The following is a 14107-nucleotide window of genomic DNA, read 5'->3' as shown; positions in this document are numbered from 1 at the left end:
CGCCATTAATTTACAGCGTCATTTACACACTGGGATGAACTGGGACGAACTGGGATGAACTGGGATGAGGTGGGCTGAACTGGGATGAACTGGGATGAACTGGGCTGAACTGGGATGAACTGGGATGAACTGGGATGAACTGGGCTGAACTGGGAAGCGGGGATTGGGGGTGTCCCCGTCCCGGGGGATGTCCCCACCCTGTCCCCACCCTGTCCCCAAGAACGAGACCACCGCCATTAATTTACAGCGTCATTTACACACTGGGATGAACTGGGACAAACTGGGATGAACTGGGATGAACTGGGCTGAACTGGGACTCAGGGATTCGGGATGTCCCCACCCTGTCCCCAAGGACGAGACCACCACGGTTAATTCACAGCGTCATTTACACACTGGGACGAACCGGGACGAACTGGGATGAACTGGAACAAACTGGGACGAACTGGGACGAACTGGGACGAACTGGGGAGGGGGTCTCCGTCCCGGGGGATGTCCCCACCCTGTCCCCACTCTGTCCCCAAGAATGAGACCACCACCGTTAAATTACAGCGTCATTTACACACTGGGACGAACCGGGACGAACCGGGCCGAACCGGGGCGGGGCCCCCTTGCCGGGCCCGTCACGGGCGGGGCCGGGCGGGGCCGCGGCGCGGGAGCCGCGGCAGCCGCAGCTGGAACGGGAGGCAGCGCACCGGGCGCGGCGCCGCCAGCTCCGCGAAGAACGCGCGGCTCCGCGGCGGGACCGGGCCCGGTGCCGGTTCCGAGCCCCCGCCCAGGTCCTGCAGCACCCCCAGGATCTCCCGGCGGGGGCCCTGAGCCCGCAGGCCCCGCGCGTCCAGCAGGGCGGCCACGTGTCGGCGCCTGGGGGACAGGAACGGGACAGTAACGGGGGCAATAACGGGACAATAACGGGGACAGGAACGGGACAGTGAGGGGACAATAACGGGGGGAACGATAACGGGGGGAACAATAACGGGGACAGTAACGGGACAATGGCCACGTGTCGGCGCCTGGGGGACAGGAACGGGACAATAACGGGGGGAACAATAACGGGGACAGGAACGGGACAGTGAGGGGACAATAACGGGGGGAAAAATAACGGGACAATGACGGGGACAGGAACGGGACATAGGGGACAATAACGGGGGGAGACAATAACGGGGACATAACGGGGAACAATAACGGACATGGGACAATAACGGGACATGATGGGCCACGTGACGCATACGTGGGAGGGGACAGCGAGGGACAGTGAGGGACACAAGAAAACGGGGGGAAACAATAACGGGACGTGAGGGGACAAGAGCGGGGGGAAACAATAGAACGGGACAGTGAGGGGACAGTAACGGGGGGGACAATAACGGGACAATAACGGGACAATGGCCAGGTGTCGGCGCCTGCGGGGACAGCGAGGGGACAGTGAGGGGACAATAATGGGGACAATAACGGGGACAATAACGGGACAATGGCACAACGAGGGGACAACGGGGACAACACCGGGGGGTCAGCGGGGACAAAACCCCCCCGGAGCCCCGGCTGGGGCGGATTTTGGGGTGCGGCACCTCCAGGGTTCGTCCTGCCCCGATTCTTGGGGTCCCAGCCGCCAAATTTCTGTTTAAACGCCCCAAATCCCCCCCTGCCGCCATCCCCGGTGTCCCCGCGCGTGTCCCCGCTGCCCCGGTCCCGGCTCCGGGGCGGGGCCGCTGGCGCTCGGCCGGGGCCGTTTCCCGGCGGGGGCAGCGGGGCGGGCGCTGCCGGGAAGGGCCGGAGGGGCCGCGTCCGGTCCGGCCCCGCTCGGTCCCCCCGGGAGAGGCCGCGTCCGGTCCGGGCCCGCCGGGAAGGGCGGGGCAGCGCCGCGGTGTCACCCTCGGCTGTGTCACCTCCCGTCCGTGCCACCTCCCGGTTGTGGCACCCCCGGTTCTGTCACCCCCGTGGTGTCACCCCCATCCGTGTCACCCCCGTGGTGTCATTCCCGGTTCTGTCACCCCCATCCGTGTCACCCCCACGGTGCCATCCCCGGGATGTCACCCCGGGTTGTGTCGCCCTCACGGGGGTCCTGCAGTGTCACCCGGCCGTGTCACCCTGGTGCCACCCCCGCAGGGTTCCCACGGTGCCATCCCTGGTTGTGTCACCCCCACAGTGTCACCCCCGCGGTGTCACCCCCGTGTCCCCAGACCCACCGGACATCGGGGAAGTCCTTGGCCAGCGCCCCGACCTCCATCTGTAGTGCTGCCGTGTCACCCCAGTGCCACCCTGGCCATGTCACCCTGGTGTCACCCCACAGTGCCACCCCCACAGTGCCACCCCCACAGTGTCACCCCCACAGTGCCACCCCCAGGATGTCCCCACACCCACCGGACATCGGGGAAGTCCCTGGCCAGGGCCCTGACCTCCATCTGTAGTGCTGCCGTGTCACCCCAGTGCCACCCTGGCCATGTCACCCTGGTGTCACCCCACAGTGTCACCCCCACAGTGCCACCCCCACAGTGCCACCCCCAGGATGTCCCCAGACCCACCGGACATCGGGGAAGTCCCTGGCCAGCGCCCCGACCTCCATCTGCAGCGCCGCCGTGTCCTCCAGCACCAGCAGCTCCCGCAGCCGCGGCACCACCGAGTCGAGCCAGGGCGACGCCGAGTCCTGGGCACGTTGGGGACACCGCGGTGACCGGCGGTGGCCGCCACAGACAGGGGGGTCACCCAGCGTGGCAGGGGTCAATGTCCCAGGGTGTCACCCAACGTGGCACCCAGCGATGTCCCATGGGTGTCACCCAACCCAACACCGATCAAGGTCCCAGGGATGTCACCCAACCCGTTAATGTCCCATGGGTGTCACTCAACCCAATGGTGTCACGCAGGTGTCACCAATGTGGCGCTGATCAATGTCCCACGGGTGCCACCCAACCCAACCCAGCCCAACCCAACACCCAATGATGTCCCATGGGTGCCACCCAACCCAACCCAACCCAACCCAACGATTTCCATGGGTGTCACCCAACCCAACACCCAATGATGTCCCATGGATGTCACCCACCCCAACCCAATGATGTCCCACAGATGTCACCCAACCCAACACCCAATGATGTCTCATGGGTGTCACCAAACCCAATGATGTCCCACAGATGTCACCCATCCCAATTCCCAGTGATGTCCCACAGGTGTCACCCAACCCAATACCCAACGATTTCCATGGGTGTCACCAAACCCAATGATGTCCCACGGATGTCACCCACCCCAACCCAATGATGTCCCATGGATGTCACCCACCCCAACCCAATGATGTCCCATGGATGTCACCCACCCCAACCCAATGATGTCCCATGGGTGTCACCCAACCCAACCCAACTCAACGATTTCCATGGGTGTCACCCAACCCAACACCCAATGATGTCCCATGCGTGTCACCCACCCCAACCCAGCGCTGTCCCCCCGCATGTCACCCACGGGTGTCACCCTTCCCCGCGGTGGTCCCGGGGGTCTCACCAGGCGCGAGAAGAGCTCGCGGAGCTGCCGGGCCTCGTCCCCGAGCCGAGCGGCCACGCGGGCGCGCGCCTTGGCCGAGGCGCACACCAGGCGCCCCTGCAGCAGCGGCCGCACATACTCGATGAGCACGCGGCGGTGCAGCTCGCTGACCAGCACCTGCGAGGGCGCAGAGAGGTGTGATCACCTGGAGCCACACCTGGGGATGGCACCGGGGCCACCGTGTCACCTGGAGTGGCACCCAGGTGATGGCACCGCCCCTGCAGCAGCGGCCGCACGCGCTCGGTGCCGCTCGCTGACCGGCACCTGGCGCAGGAGAAAGGTGTGATCACCTGGGGCCACACCTGGGGATGGCACCGTGGCCATGGTGTCACCTGGAGCAGCACCCAATGGTGGCATTGCAGCCACCGTGCCCACGGTGTCACCTGGGGCCACACCTGGGGATGGCACCGTGGCCACGGTGTCACCTGGGGCCACACCTGGTGATGGCACCGTGGCCATGGTGTCACCTGGTGCAGCACCCAATGGTGGCATTGCAGCCACCGTGCCCACGGTGTCACCTGGGGCCACACCTGGGGATGGCACCGTGGCCACGGTGTCACCTGGGGCCACACCTGGGGATGGCACCGGGGCCATGGTGTCACCCAGTGGTGGCACTGTGGTCATTGCACCCATGGGTGTCACCTGGAGCCACACCTGGTGATGGCACCGTGGCCATGGTGTCACCTGGGGCCACACCTGGGGATGGCACCGTGGCCACGGTGTCACCCAGCGTGGCCACTATGCCCTTGGTGTCACCCAGCGGTGGCACTGTGGTCATTGCACCCATGGTGTCACCTGGAGCAGCACCTGGTGATGGCACCGTGCCCACCTGGAGCCACACCTGGTGATGGCACTGTGACCATGGTGTCACCTGGAGCCACATCCAACAATGTCACCCAACACCAGTTCCCCATTGATGTCCCAGTGTCCCACAGCTGTCACCCAGCCCCTGATGTCCCGGTGTCCCCAGGTCCCCCCAGCTGTCCCCAGCTGCCCCCAGGTGTCCCAGCTGTCCCCAGCTGTCCCCAGCTGTCCCCAGGTGTCCCCAGGTGTCCCAGGTGTCCCCAGGTGTCCCCAGCTGTCCCCAGATACCCCCAGGTGTCCCAGCTGTCCCCTGCTGTCCCAGCTGTCCCCAGGTGTCCCCAGGTGTCCCCAGATACCCCCAGGTGTCCCAGCTGTCCCAGCTGTCCCCAGGTGTCCCCAGCTGTCCCCAGATACCCCCAGGTGTCCCAGCTGTCCCCTGCTGTCCCAGCTGTCCCCTGCTGTCCCCAGGTGTCCCCAGGTGCCACACCTGGTGGGGCTCGGGGTGCAGCGGCCGCAGGGTCTGCGCGAAGCCGGTCACGAGCATCACGATGGCGTCGAAGGCGTCCGAGCTCGTCAGCCACTTGCGCTTCATCAGCTTCCCGAAGTGCGGCTGGGGGACACGGGGACACGGGGACACGGGGACACGGGGACGTCACCACGGGGGGCACCGGGGCTGGCACCCGCTGGTGGCACCGGTGATGGTGGGCACCGTGTCCCATGGGTGTCACCAACCCAACCCAACGCCCAGTGATGGCCACCATGTCTCACGATTGTCACTCAGTGATGGCCACCATGTCCCATGGGTGTCACCAACCCAACCCAACGCCCAGTGATGGCCACCATGTCCCTCAATTGTCACCTGATGATGGCCACCATGTCCCAGAGGTGTCACCAACCCAACCCAACCCAATACCCAGTGATGGCCACCATGTCCCTCAATTGTCACCAACCCAACATCCAGGGATGTCCCACAATTGTCACCTGATGATGGCCACCGTGTTGCACAAATGTCACCCGAGTCAACACCTCATCATGGCCGCCATGTCCCAGAGGTGTCACCAACCCAACCAAACCCAACCCAACCCAGTGACGGCCACCACGTCCCACAATTGTCACCAACCCAATGATGACAGCCACCACCCCTGTCACGCCGGTGTCACCTTGAGCTCCTCGAAGAGCCGCCGCGTCAGGTCATGGCCACCACGTCCCAGATGTGTCACCAACCCAACCCAACCCAATCCAACCCAACCCAACCCAATCCAACCCAACCCAACCCAACCCAACCCAACCCAACCCAACCCAACCCAACCCAACGACGGCCACCACGTCCCACAATTGTCACCAGCCCCATGTCCCCAGGTGTCCCCTGTCACGCTGGTGTCACCTTGAGCTCCTCGAAGAGCCGCCGTGTCAGGAGGTCATGGCCACCATGTCCAAGATGTGTCACCAATCCAACCCAACCCAACCCAACACCCAACGACGGCCACCACATCCCACAACTGTCACCAAGCCAATGATGACAGCCACCACCCCTGTCACGCCGGTGTCACCTTGAGCTCCTCGAAGAGCCGCCGCGTCAGGAGGTGGCCGCACGCCCGGGTCACCCTGTCCAGCGCCGCGTGCGCCTGCCGCCGCGGCTCCTCGCTCTCGGCGTGCCCGAACTGCGCCAGCCGCTCCGCGAACGCCCTGCCGGTGACACCGCGGTGACACCGGGGTGACACCGGGCTGTCACACCCCCCTGGGGACACCCGGGGACAGGCGGTGGCCTCACCTGAACGGGGGGCAGCAGTTGGCCAGGGCGATGGCGCGGCCGGGGGTGGCGTCGGGCGGTGCCGCGTCACCGGGGCCGTCCAGGAACCGCTCGACCTTGCGCTGGAAGCTGGAAGGGGACAGTGGTGTCACCGGGGGGTGGTGGCACTGCCAGGGGGTGACATCCCACGGGGGAGGGATGTGGCTTTTGGGGCACCTGGCGTGTCCCTGGGTGTCCCCAGGGTGTCCCCATGTCCTGCGTCACATCCCGGTGTCCCCAAGGTGTCCCCAAGGTGTCCCCAGCGTGTCCCTGGGTGTCCCCATGTCCGTCCTGTGTCACATCCCAGTGTCCCCACGTCCCCCAGGCTGTCCCCAGGCTGTCCCAATGGTGGTCCCTTGTCCCCAAGGTGTCCCCAAGGTGTCCCCAAGGTGTCCCCAGGCGTCCCCAAGGTGTCCCCAAGTGTCCCCAAGTGTCCCCAGGATGTCCCCAAGGTGTCCCCAAGGTGTCCCCAAGATGTCCCCAAGGTGTCCCCAAGGTGTTCCCAGGTGCCCCAAGGTGTCCCCAAGGTGTCCCCAAGGTGTCCCCAAGGTGTCCCCAGGTGTCCCAAGGTGTCCCCAGGCTGTCCCCAAGATGTCCCCAAGGTGTCCCCAGGTGTCCCACCTGTGCAGGAAGGCCACCAGCACTCCCAGCAGGCTGTGCGCCATCTCCCGGCCGAACTCGGGGGTCACCTGGGGGGCTCGGTCCACGTGCGCCCGCAGCAGCTGTGGGGACAGGGACACAATGGGGACAGGGACAGGGACAGGGACACTGTGGGGACAGGGACACTGTGGGGACAGGGACAGGGACACTGTGGGGACAGGGACAGGGACAGGGACAGGGACAGGGACAGGGACACAATGGGGACAGGGACAGCGTGGGGACAGTGCCACCGTGTCACCTGGGCCATGCGGGCTCAGTCCATGTCTGCCCACAGCAGCTGTGGGGACAGGGACACCATGGGGACATGGCTACGGTGTCCCCTGGGCCATGGGGACAAGGCCACCGTGGGGACAAGGCCACCATGGGTGTGGGGACCAGGCCATGATGTCCCCTGAGTTGTGGGGACAAGGACACCACAGGAGCCACGGTGACACCATCACCGCCACAATGTCCCCTGAGCCACCACTGTCCCCTCACGGCTGTCACTGCCACAGTGTCCCCAGATGCCACCCCAGGGGACAGGGACAAACCCTGCTGGTGGCACTGCCATACCCCGATGGGGACAGGGACAAACCCCGGTGGTGGCACTGCCACACCCCGGTGCCACCCCAGGGGACAGGGACAAACCCCGGTGACACGCGTGGCCAGCCCGTCCTCCATGTCCTGGCTGGTGACATCCTCGGGCCACCTGTCCTCGCTGAGCTGCAGCTCCTGCGCCACGGCCACCTCCACCTTGGCCTGCCGGGGGACATTGGGGACACCGTGGGGACACCGCTGTCCCCAAATGTCCCCAAATGTCCCCACAATGTCTGCAAATGGCCCCCCAATGTCCCCAGTGCCCCCAATCCCCCCAATGTCCCCAGTGTCCCCAGTGTCCCCAATGTCTCCCAATGTCCCAAATCCCCCCCACTGTCCCCAATGTCCCCAGTGTCCCCCCAATGTCCCCAATGTCCCCTCAATGTCCCCAATGTCCCCAATCCCCCCCAGTGTCCCCAATGTCCCCAATGTCCCCAATGTCCCCAATCCCCCCCAGTGTCCCCAATGCCCCCCCAATGTCCCCAATGTCCCCAATGCCCCCCAATGCTCCCAATCCCCCACAATGTCCCCAATGTCCCCAATGCCCCCCCAATGTCCCCAGTGCCCCCAATGTCCCCCAAGGTCCCCAATGTCCCCAATGTCCCCAGTGCCCCCAATGTCCCCAATGTCCCCAATGTCCCCAATGTCCCCAATGCCCCCAATCCCCCCAATGTCCCCAATCGCCCCAATGTCCCCAATGTCCCCAATGTCCCCCACTGTCCCCAATGTCCCCAGTGTCCCCAGTGTCCCCACCTTCACCGCGGCAATGCAGGATCTCTCCAGGTCCCGCTGGGTCTCGGGGGGCAGGAGGGGCCCCAATTCCTGCTCCCGCAGCAGCGCCCCCACCTCGGGGTGCCCCAAAACCTCCCTGGGGACAATGGGGACATTGGGGACATTGGGGACAATGGGGACATTGGGGACAGTGGGGACATTGGGGACATTGGGGACAGTGGGGACATTGGGGGAACACCTTGGGGATATTGGGGGAGGGACATTGGGGGCTGACATCACCTGGGCTGGGCATTGCTGAGGGGCAGATTTCGGGGTTCCCAGGTGTTTTACCTGGGGTACGCGTTACAGAGGGGCAGATTTTGGGGTTCCCAGGTATCTCACCTGGCCTGGGGCCCATTTCAGGGTGTCTCACTTGGGGTGGGCGTTACTGAGGGGCAGATTTTGGGGCAGCCATTGCCATGGGGCAGATTTCGGGGTTCCCAGGTGTTTTACCTGGGGTGGGCATTGCTGAGGGGCAGATTTTGGGGTTCCCAGGTGTTCTACCTGGAGTACGCTTTACTGAGGGGCACATTTTGGGGTTCCCAGGTGTTTTACCCGGGGTGGGCATTGCTGAGGGGCACATTTTGGGGCAGCCATTGCCGTGGGGCAGAGTTTGGGGTTCCCAGGTGTTCTACCTGAGGGGCCCATTTCGGGGTGCCTCACCTGGGGTACGCGTTACAGAGGGGCAGATTTCGGGGTTCCCAGGTACCTCACCTGGCCTGGGGCCCATTTTGGGGTGCCTCACCTGGGGTGGGCATTGCTGGGGGGCACATTTCGGGGTTCCCAGGTGTTCTACCTGGAGTACGCTTTACTGAGGGGCAGATTTTGGGGTTCCCAGGTGTTTTACCCGGGGTGGGCTTTGCTGAGGGGCACATTTTGGGGTTCCCAGGTACCTCACATGGCCTGGGGCCCATTTCAGGGTGCCTCACCTGGGGTGGGCATTGCTGAGGGGCAGATTTTGGGGTTCCCAGGTGTTTTACCTGAGGGGCACATTTCGGGGTGCCTCACCTGGGGTGGGCATTGCTGAGGGGCACATTTTGGGGTTCCCAGGTACCTCACCTGGCCTGGGGCCCATTTCGGGGTGTCTCACTTGGGGTGGGCGTTACTGAGGGGCAGATTTTGGGGCAGCCATTGCCATGGGGCAGATTTGGGGGTTCCCAGGTGTTTTACCTGGGGTGGGCATTGCTATGGGGCAGATTTTGGGGTTCCCAGGTGTTCTACCTGGGCTGGGCATTGCTATGGGGCAGATTTTGGGGTTCCCAGGTGTTTTACCTGAGGGGCACATTTCGGGTGCCTCACCTGGGGTACGCTTTGCTGAGGGGCAGATTTTGGGGTTCCCAGGTGTTTTACCCGGGGTGGGCATTGCTGAGGGGCACATTTTGGGGTTCCCAGGTGTTTTATCTGGAGTACGCTTCACTGAGGGGCAGATTTCGGGGTTCCCAGGTGTTTTATCTGGAGTACGCTTCACTGAGGGGCAGATTTTGGGGTTCCCAGGTACCTCACCTGGCCTGGGGCCCATTTCGGGGTGCCTCACCTGGGGTGGGCATTGCTGGGGGGCACATTTGAGGTGCCTCACCTGGGGTAGGCGTTGCTGTGCCAGTCCAGCAGCAGGTACATCTCGCCCACATCCAGCGGCCTCTGCGCCAGCGCCTTCACCTGCTGCCCCAGCGCCCGGTGGTACCCGCGGGCGTAGACCCCCGTGGCCCCCCACTCGGGCGGGTACTCGGGGGCCACGCGGCCCCTCACGACCCCCAGGTCCCCCACCACCCTGGCGGCCAGCGCGGCCAACCGGGCCCCGAGCCCGCCCGCCGGTGCCACCTGCGCCAGCCGCTCCCCGGCCGCCCGGGCCACGGCTTCGTGCCAGCGCCGCCGCAGCGCCCGCGGCCGCCCCGGGCGCGTCCCCGGCGGGCACCGAGCGTCCGCCGCCTCCTCCTGCTCCAGCACGGCCACCACGGCGCGCAGCGGGGCCAGCGCGGGCGGCGGCGACGCCACCGACTCGGCCACCACGGCCCAGAGCTGCGACAGCAGCGCCCGGTACAGCAGGGCCACGTCCCGGGCGCGGCGGCCGCCGGCGGGCACCGGGGACGGCGGAGGGGAGGAGGAGGAGGAGGATGGTGGGGATGGGGAGGAAGCAGGGGGCGAGGGGAGGGGACACGGGGAGGGAGGGCGCGATGGGGACAGCGAGCACTCGGCCTCGAGCGCGATGATCTGAGCGTCCGCGGCCACCAGGTGCCGGCGCTGGATGAGCTCCAGGATCTCCAGCACTGCGGGGACAGCGCGGGGACACCGGGGTGGCACCGTGTCCCCTGTCCCTGTGTCCCTAAACCCCCTGTCCCCGTGTCCCTGTCACCATCCCCGTGTCCCTGTCACCATCCCCGTGTCCCCTGTCCCTGTGTCCCCAATCCCTCTGTCCCCGTGTCCCTGTCACCATCCCCGTGTCCCTGTCACCATCCCCGTGTCCCTTGTCACCATCCCCGTGTCCCTGTCACCAGGTGCCGGCGCTGGATGAGCTCCAGGATCTCCAGCACTGCGGGGACAGCGTGGGGACACCGGGGTGGCACCGTGTCCCCTGTCCCTGTGTCCCTAAACCCCCTGTCCCCGTGTCCCTGTCACCATCCCCGTGTCCCCATGTCCCTGTGTCCCCAAACCCCCTGTCCCCGTGTCCCTGTCACCATCCCCGTGTCCCTGTCACCATCCCCGTGTCCCCATGTCCCTGTGTCCCCAAACCCCCTGTCCCCGTGTCCCTGTCACCATCCCCGTGTCCTTTGTCACCATCCCCGTGTCCCTGTCACCAGGTGCCGGCACTGGATGAGCTCCAGGATTTCCAGCACTGTGGGGACAATGTGGGGACACCGGGGTGGCACCGTGTCCCCTGTCCCTGTGTCCCCAAACCCCCTGTCCCCGTGTCCCTGTCACCATCCCCGTGTCCCCATGTCCCTGTGTCCCATCCCTTTGTCCCCGTGTCCCTGTCACCATCCCCGTGTCCCCATGTCCCCGTGTCCCTGTCACCATCCCCGTGTCCCTGTCACCATCCCCGTGTCCCCTGTCACCAAGTGCCGGCGCTGGATGAGCTCCAGGATCTCCAGCACTGCGGGGACAGCGCGGGGACACCGGGGTGGCACCGTGGGCACAGGGTCACCTTTGGTGTCACCATCCCCGTGTCCCCATGTCCCTGTGTCCCATCCCTTTGTCCCCATGTCCCTTGTCACCATCCCTGTGTCCCTGTCACCATCCCCATGTCCCCATGTCTTCATGTCCCTTGTCACCATCCCCGTGTCCCTGTCACCATCCCCGTGTCCCTGTCACCATCCCCATGTCCCCATGTCCTCATGTCCCTTGTCACCATCCCCGTGTCCCCTGTCGCCAAAGTTCCCATTCCCTTGTCCCCGCGTCCCCAAGTCCCTGTGTCCCTCTTGTCGCCATCCCTGTGTCCTCTTGACGCTTGTCACCATTCTCTGTCCCCTGTCCCCTTGTCCCCGTGTCCCTTGTCACCATCCCCATGTCCCTGTGGCCTCTGTCACCAACCCCTGTCCTCTTGTCCCCGTGTCCCTTGTCACCGTCCCCATGTCCCCCAGCCCCGTGTCCCCATGTCCCCGTGTCCCTTGTCACCGTCCCCATGTCCCCCAGCCCCGTGTCCCCTGTCCCATCTCCCAGAGCCGCCATCCCCTTGTGCCCGTGTCCCCAAGGCCCTGTGTCCCTTGTCACCATCCCTGTGTCCCCCATGTCCCCCCCATGTCCCCAACCCTCCCTTTCACCCCCCCGCCATGTCCCCAAGCCCCCCTGTCCCCCTGGTGTCCCCAAGTCCCCTCAATGTCCCCTCAAGTCCCCCTGTCCCCCCGGTGTCCCCACTCACCGGACAGCGGCTCCCGCCGCTTCTCCCGGTCCCTGTCCCGGTCCCCCCATTGTCCCCATATCCCCCGGTGTCCCCAAGCCCGGACTCACCCCGACACGGCTCCCGCCGCCTCCGGTCCCTTGTCCCGTCCCCCATTGTCCCCAATACCCCCGTGTCCCCCAAGCCCGGACTCACCGGACAGCGGCTCCCGGTCCCCGTCCCTGTCCCCCCGGTGTCCCCCCAATGTCCCCAGGCCCGGACTCACCGGACAGCGGCTCCCGTTTGCTCTCCCGGTCCCTGTCCCCCATGTCCCCTCCCGTGGTGTCCCTGGTGTCCCCGTCCTGTCCCCCGGTGCCCCACTCACCGACAGCGGCTCCCGTCGCTTCCCTGTCCCTGTCCCCCTGTGTCCCCTCCATGTCCTCCCCGTGTCCCCACTCACCGGACAGCGGCTCCCGGTCCCTGTCCCTGTCCCCCCGGTGTCCCCTCGATGTCCCCAGGCCCGGACTCACCGGACAGCGGCTCCCGCTCGCTCTCCTCCCGGTCCCTGTCCCCCAATGTCCCCCAACCCCCGGTGTCCCCAGGCCCGACTCACCGACAGCGGCTCCGGCCCTCTCCGGTCCCTGTCCCCCATTGTCCCCAATCCCCGTGGTGTCCCTGTGTCCCCTCCATGTCCTCCCCGTGTCCCCACTCACCGGACAGCGGCTCCCGGTCCCGGTCCCTGTCCCCCATTGTCCCCAATACCCCCGGTGTCCCCAAGCCCGGACTCACCGGACAGCGGCTCCCGCTCGCTCTCCCGGTCCCTGTCCCCCATTGTCCCCAATACCCCCGGTGTCCCAGGCCCGACTCACCGGACAGCGGCTCCCGGTCCCGGTCCCTGTCCCCCCGTGTCCCCATAATGTCCCCAGGCCCGGACTCACCGGACAGCGGCTCCCGCTCGCTCTCCCGGTCCCCGCCGCCGTCCCGCTCCCTCCCGCCGCTCTCCCGCCGCTCTCCCGCCGCTCCCTCGGCGCCGTCCCCCGCCTGTCCCTCCACCGGCGACCCCTTCTCGGTGCCGCGCTGTCCCCACGTGCCCAGGGCCAGCCTCAGCAGCGACCCCCGCTTGTTCCCCCCCGCCTCCTCCGGGGGTCTCCGCGCGACCCCCGCGTCCTCGGAGCGGCGGCGCCCGCGGGGGTCGCGGAGGCGGCGGAGGCCGAAGGGTCCCCCCAGGTGTCCCCCCAGGTGTCCCCCCAGGTGTCCCCCCAGCCCCACCAGCCCGCCCAGCGTGGCCCGGCGGCGGCGGCGACCCTCGGGGTCCGCCGAGAACGGGTCCCGGTCCGCGCCCCCCAGCGCGGGGGGCTCCTCCGGGGGTCTCCGCAGCAGCGGCATGGCCGGGGGACACCGGGGACAGCGAGGGGACACCGAGGGGACAGCGAGGGGACACCGAGGGGACACCGAGGGGACACCGGGAACCGGGGACAGCGAGGGGACAGCGAGGGGACAGCGAGGGGACAGCGAGGGGACACCGAGGGGACACCGAGGGGAGGCGGGGACACCGAGGGGGACACCGAGGGGGACACCGGAGGGGACTGGGGGGCGAGGAGGGGGACACGGAGGCGACAGCGAGGGGACAGAGGGCGAACAGAGGAGGGGGACACGAGGGGAACGGAGGGGCGAGAAGGGGGACACGGAGGCGACACGGAGGAGACAGAGGGGGAACAGAGGAGGGGACACCGAGGGGAACCGAGGGGACACGGAGGGGACGCAGCAGAGCGGGAGGACGGAGACCCCCGGGAGCGGCGCGGGGGCTCCGGGGGCACCGGGGGAGGCTTTGGTGGCTCTGGTGACACCGGCGGCTCCGGTGGCTTTAGCGGCGGTGGCTGTGGTGGCACTGATGGTGACAGCGGTGGCCCCGGTGGCTCTGGTGGCTTCAGCTGCGGTGGCACTGACGGTGCTGCGGTGGCGCTGGTGGCTTCGGTGGCTCCGGTGCTGGTGACACCGGTGGCTCCGGTGGCACTGACGGTGGCGCTGGCAGTGGTGACACCGGTGGCTCTGGTGGCTTTAGCTGTGGTGGCACTGCCGGCGCTGCGGGGACACCGATGGCTCCGGTGGCACTGACGGTGGCTGCGGTGACACCGGTGGCTCCGGTGGCTTTAGCTGTGGTGGCTGCGGTGACACCG

General features: G+C 66.6%; 1 protein-coding gene across 1 annotated transcript; it reads right to left on the bottom strand.

Annotated features, from left to right (window-relative positions):
• Positions 1 to 620: 620 nt before the first annotated feature.
• EXOC3L2 (exocyst complex component 3 like 2) lies at positions 621 to 13316 on the bottom strand. Its single transcript, XM_064738174.1, has 12 exons — positions 12775 to 13316; positions 11973 to 12004; positions 9696 to 10383; positions 8102 to 8216; positions 7400 to 7510; positions 6734 to 6834; positions 6095 to 6202; positions 5874 to 6009; positions 4811 to 4933; positions 3481 to 3636; positions 2517 to 2638; positions 621 to 861 (listed from the first exon to the last, which is right to left on the bottom strand). Exons 1-12 carry the CDS (start codon positions 13314 to 13316, stop codon positions 621 to 623), a joined length of 2475 nt encoding a protein of 824 aa, XP_064594244.1.
• Between the last annotated feature and the right edge of the window lie 791 nt (positions 13317 to 14107).

Source organism: Zonotrichia leucophrys, unplaced genomic scaffold, assembly GCF_028769735.1.
Source record: "Zonotrichia leucophrys gambelii isolate GWCS_2022_RI unplaced genomic scaffold, RI_Zleu_2.0 Scaffold_217_84253, whole genome shotgun sequence".
Classification (NCBI taxonomy): domain Eukaryota; kingdom Metazoa; phylum Chordata; class Aves; order Passeriformes; family Passerellidae; genus Zonotrichia; species Zonotrichia leucophrys.
This window is presented reverse-complemented; position numbering and strand designations above follow the sequence as displayed.

Bases quoted from the DNA above. Each gene is read 5' to 3' on its own strand.
- EXOC3L2 (XM_064738174.1), bottom strand. From the start codon at position 13,316: ATGCCGCTGCTGCGGAGACCCCCGGAGGAGCCCCCCGCGCTGGGGGGC. The intron at 6,203-6,733 runs GTGGGACACCTG...GTCCCCTTCCAG, and splicing joins CTGGTGGCCTTCCTGCACAG to CTTCCAGCGCAAGGTCGAGC. The intron at 862-2,516 runs GTGGGTCTGGGG...CCTGTCCCCCAG, and splicing joins AGGGACTTCCCCGATGTCCG to GCGCCGACACGTGGCCGCCC.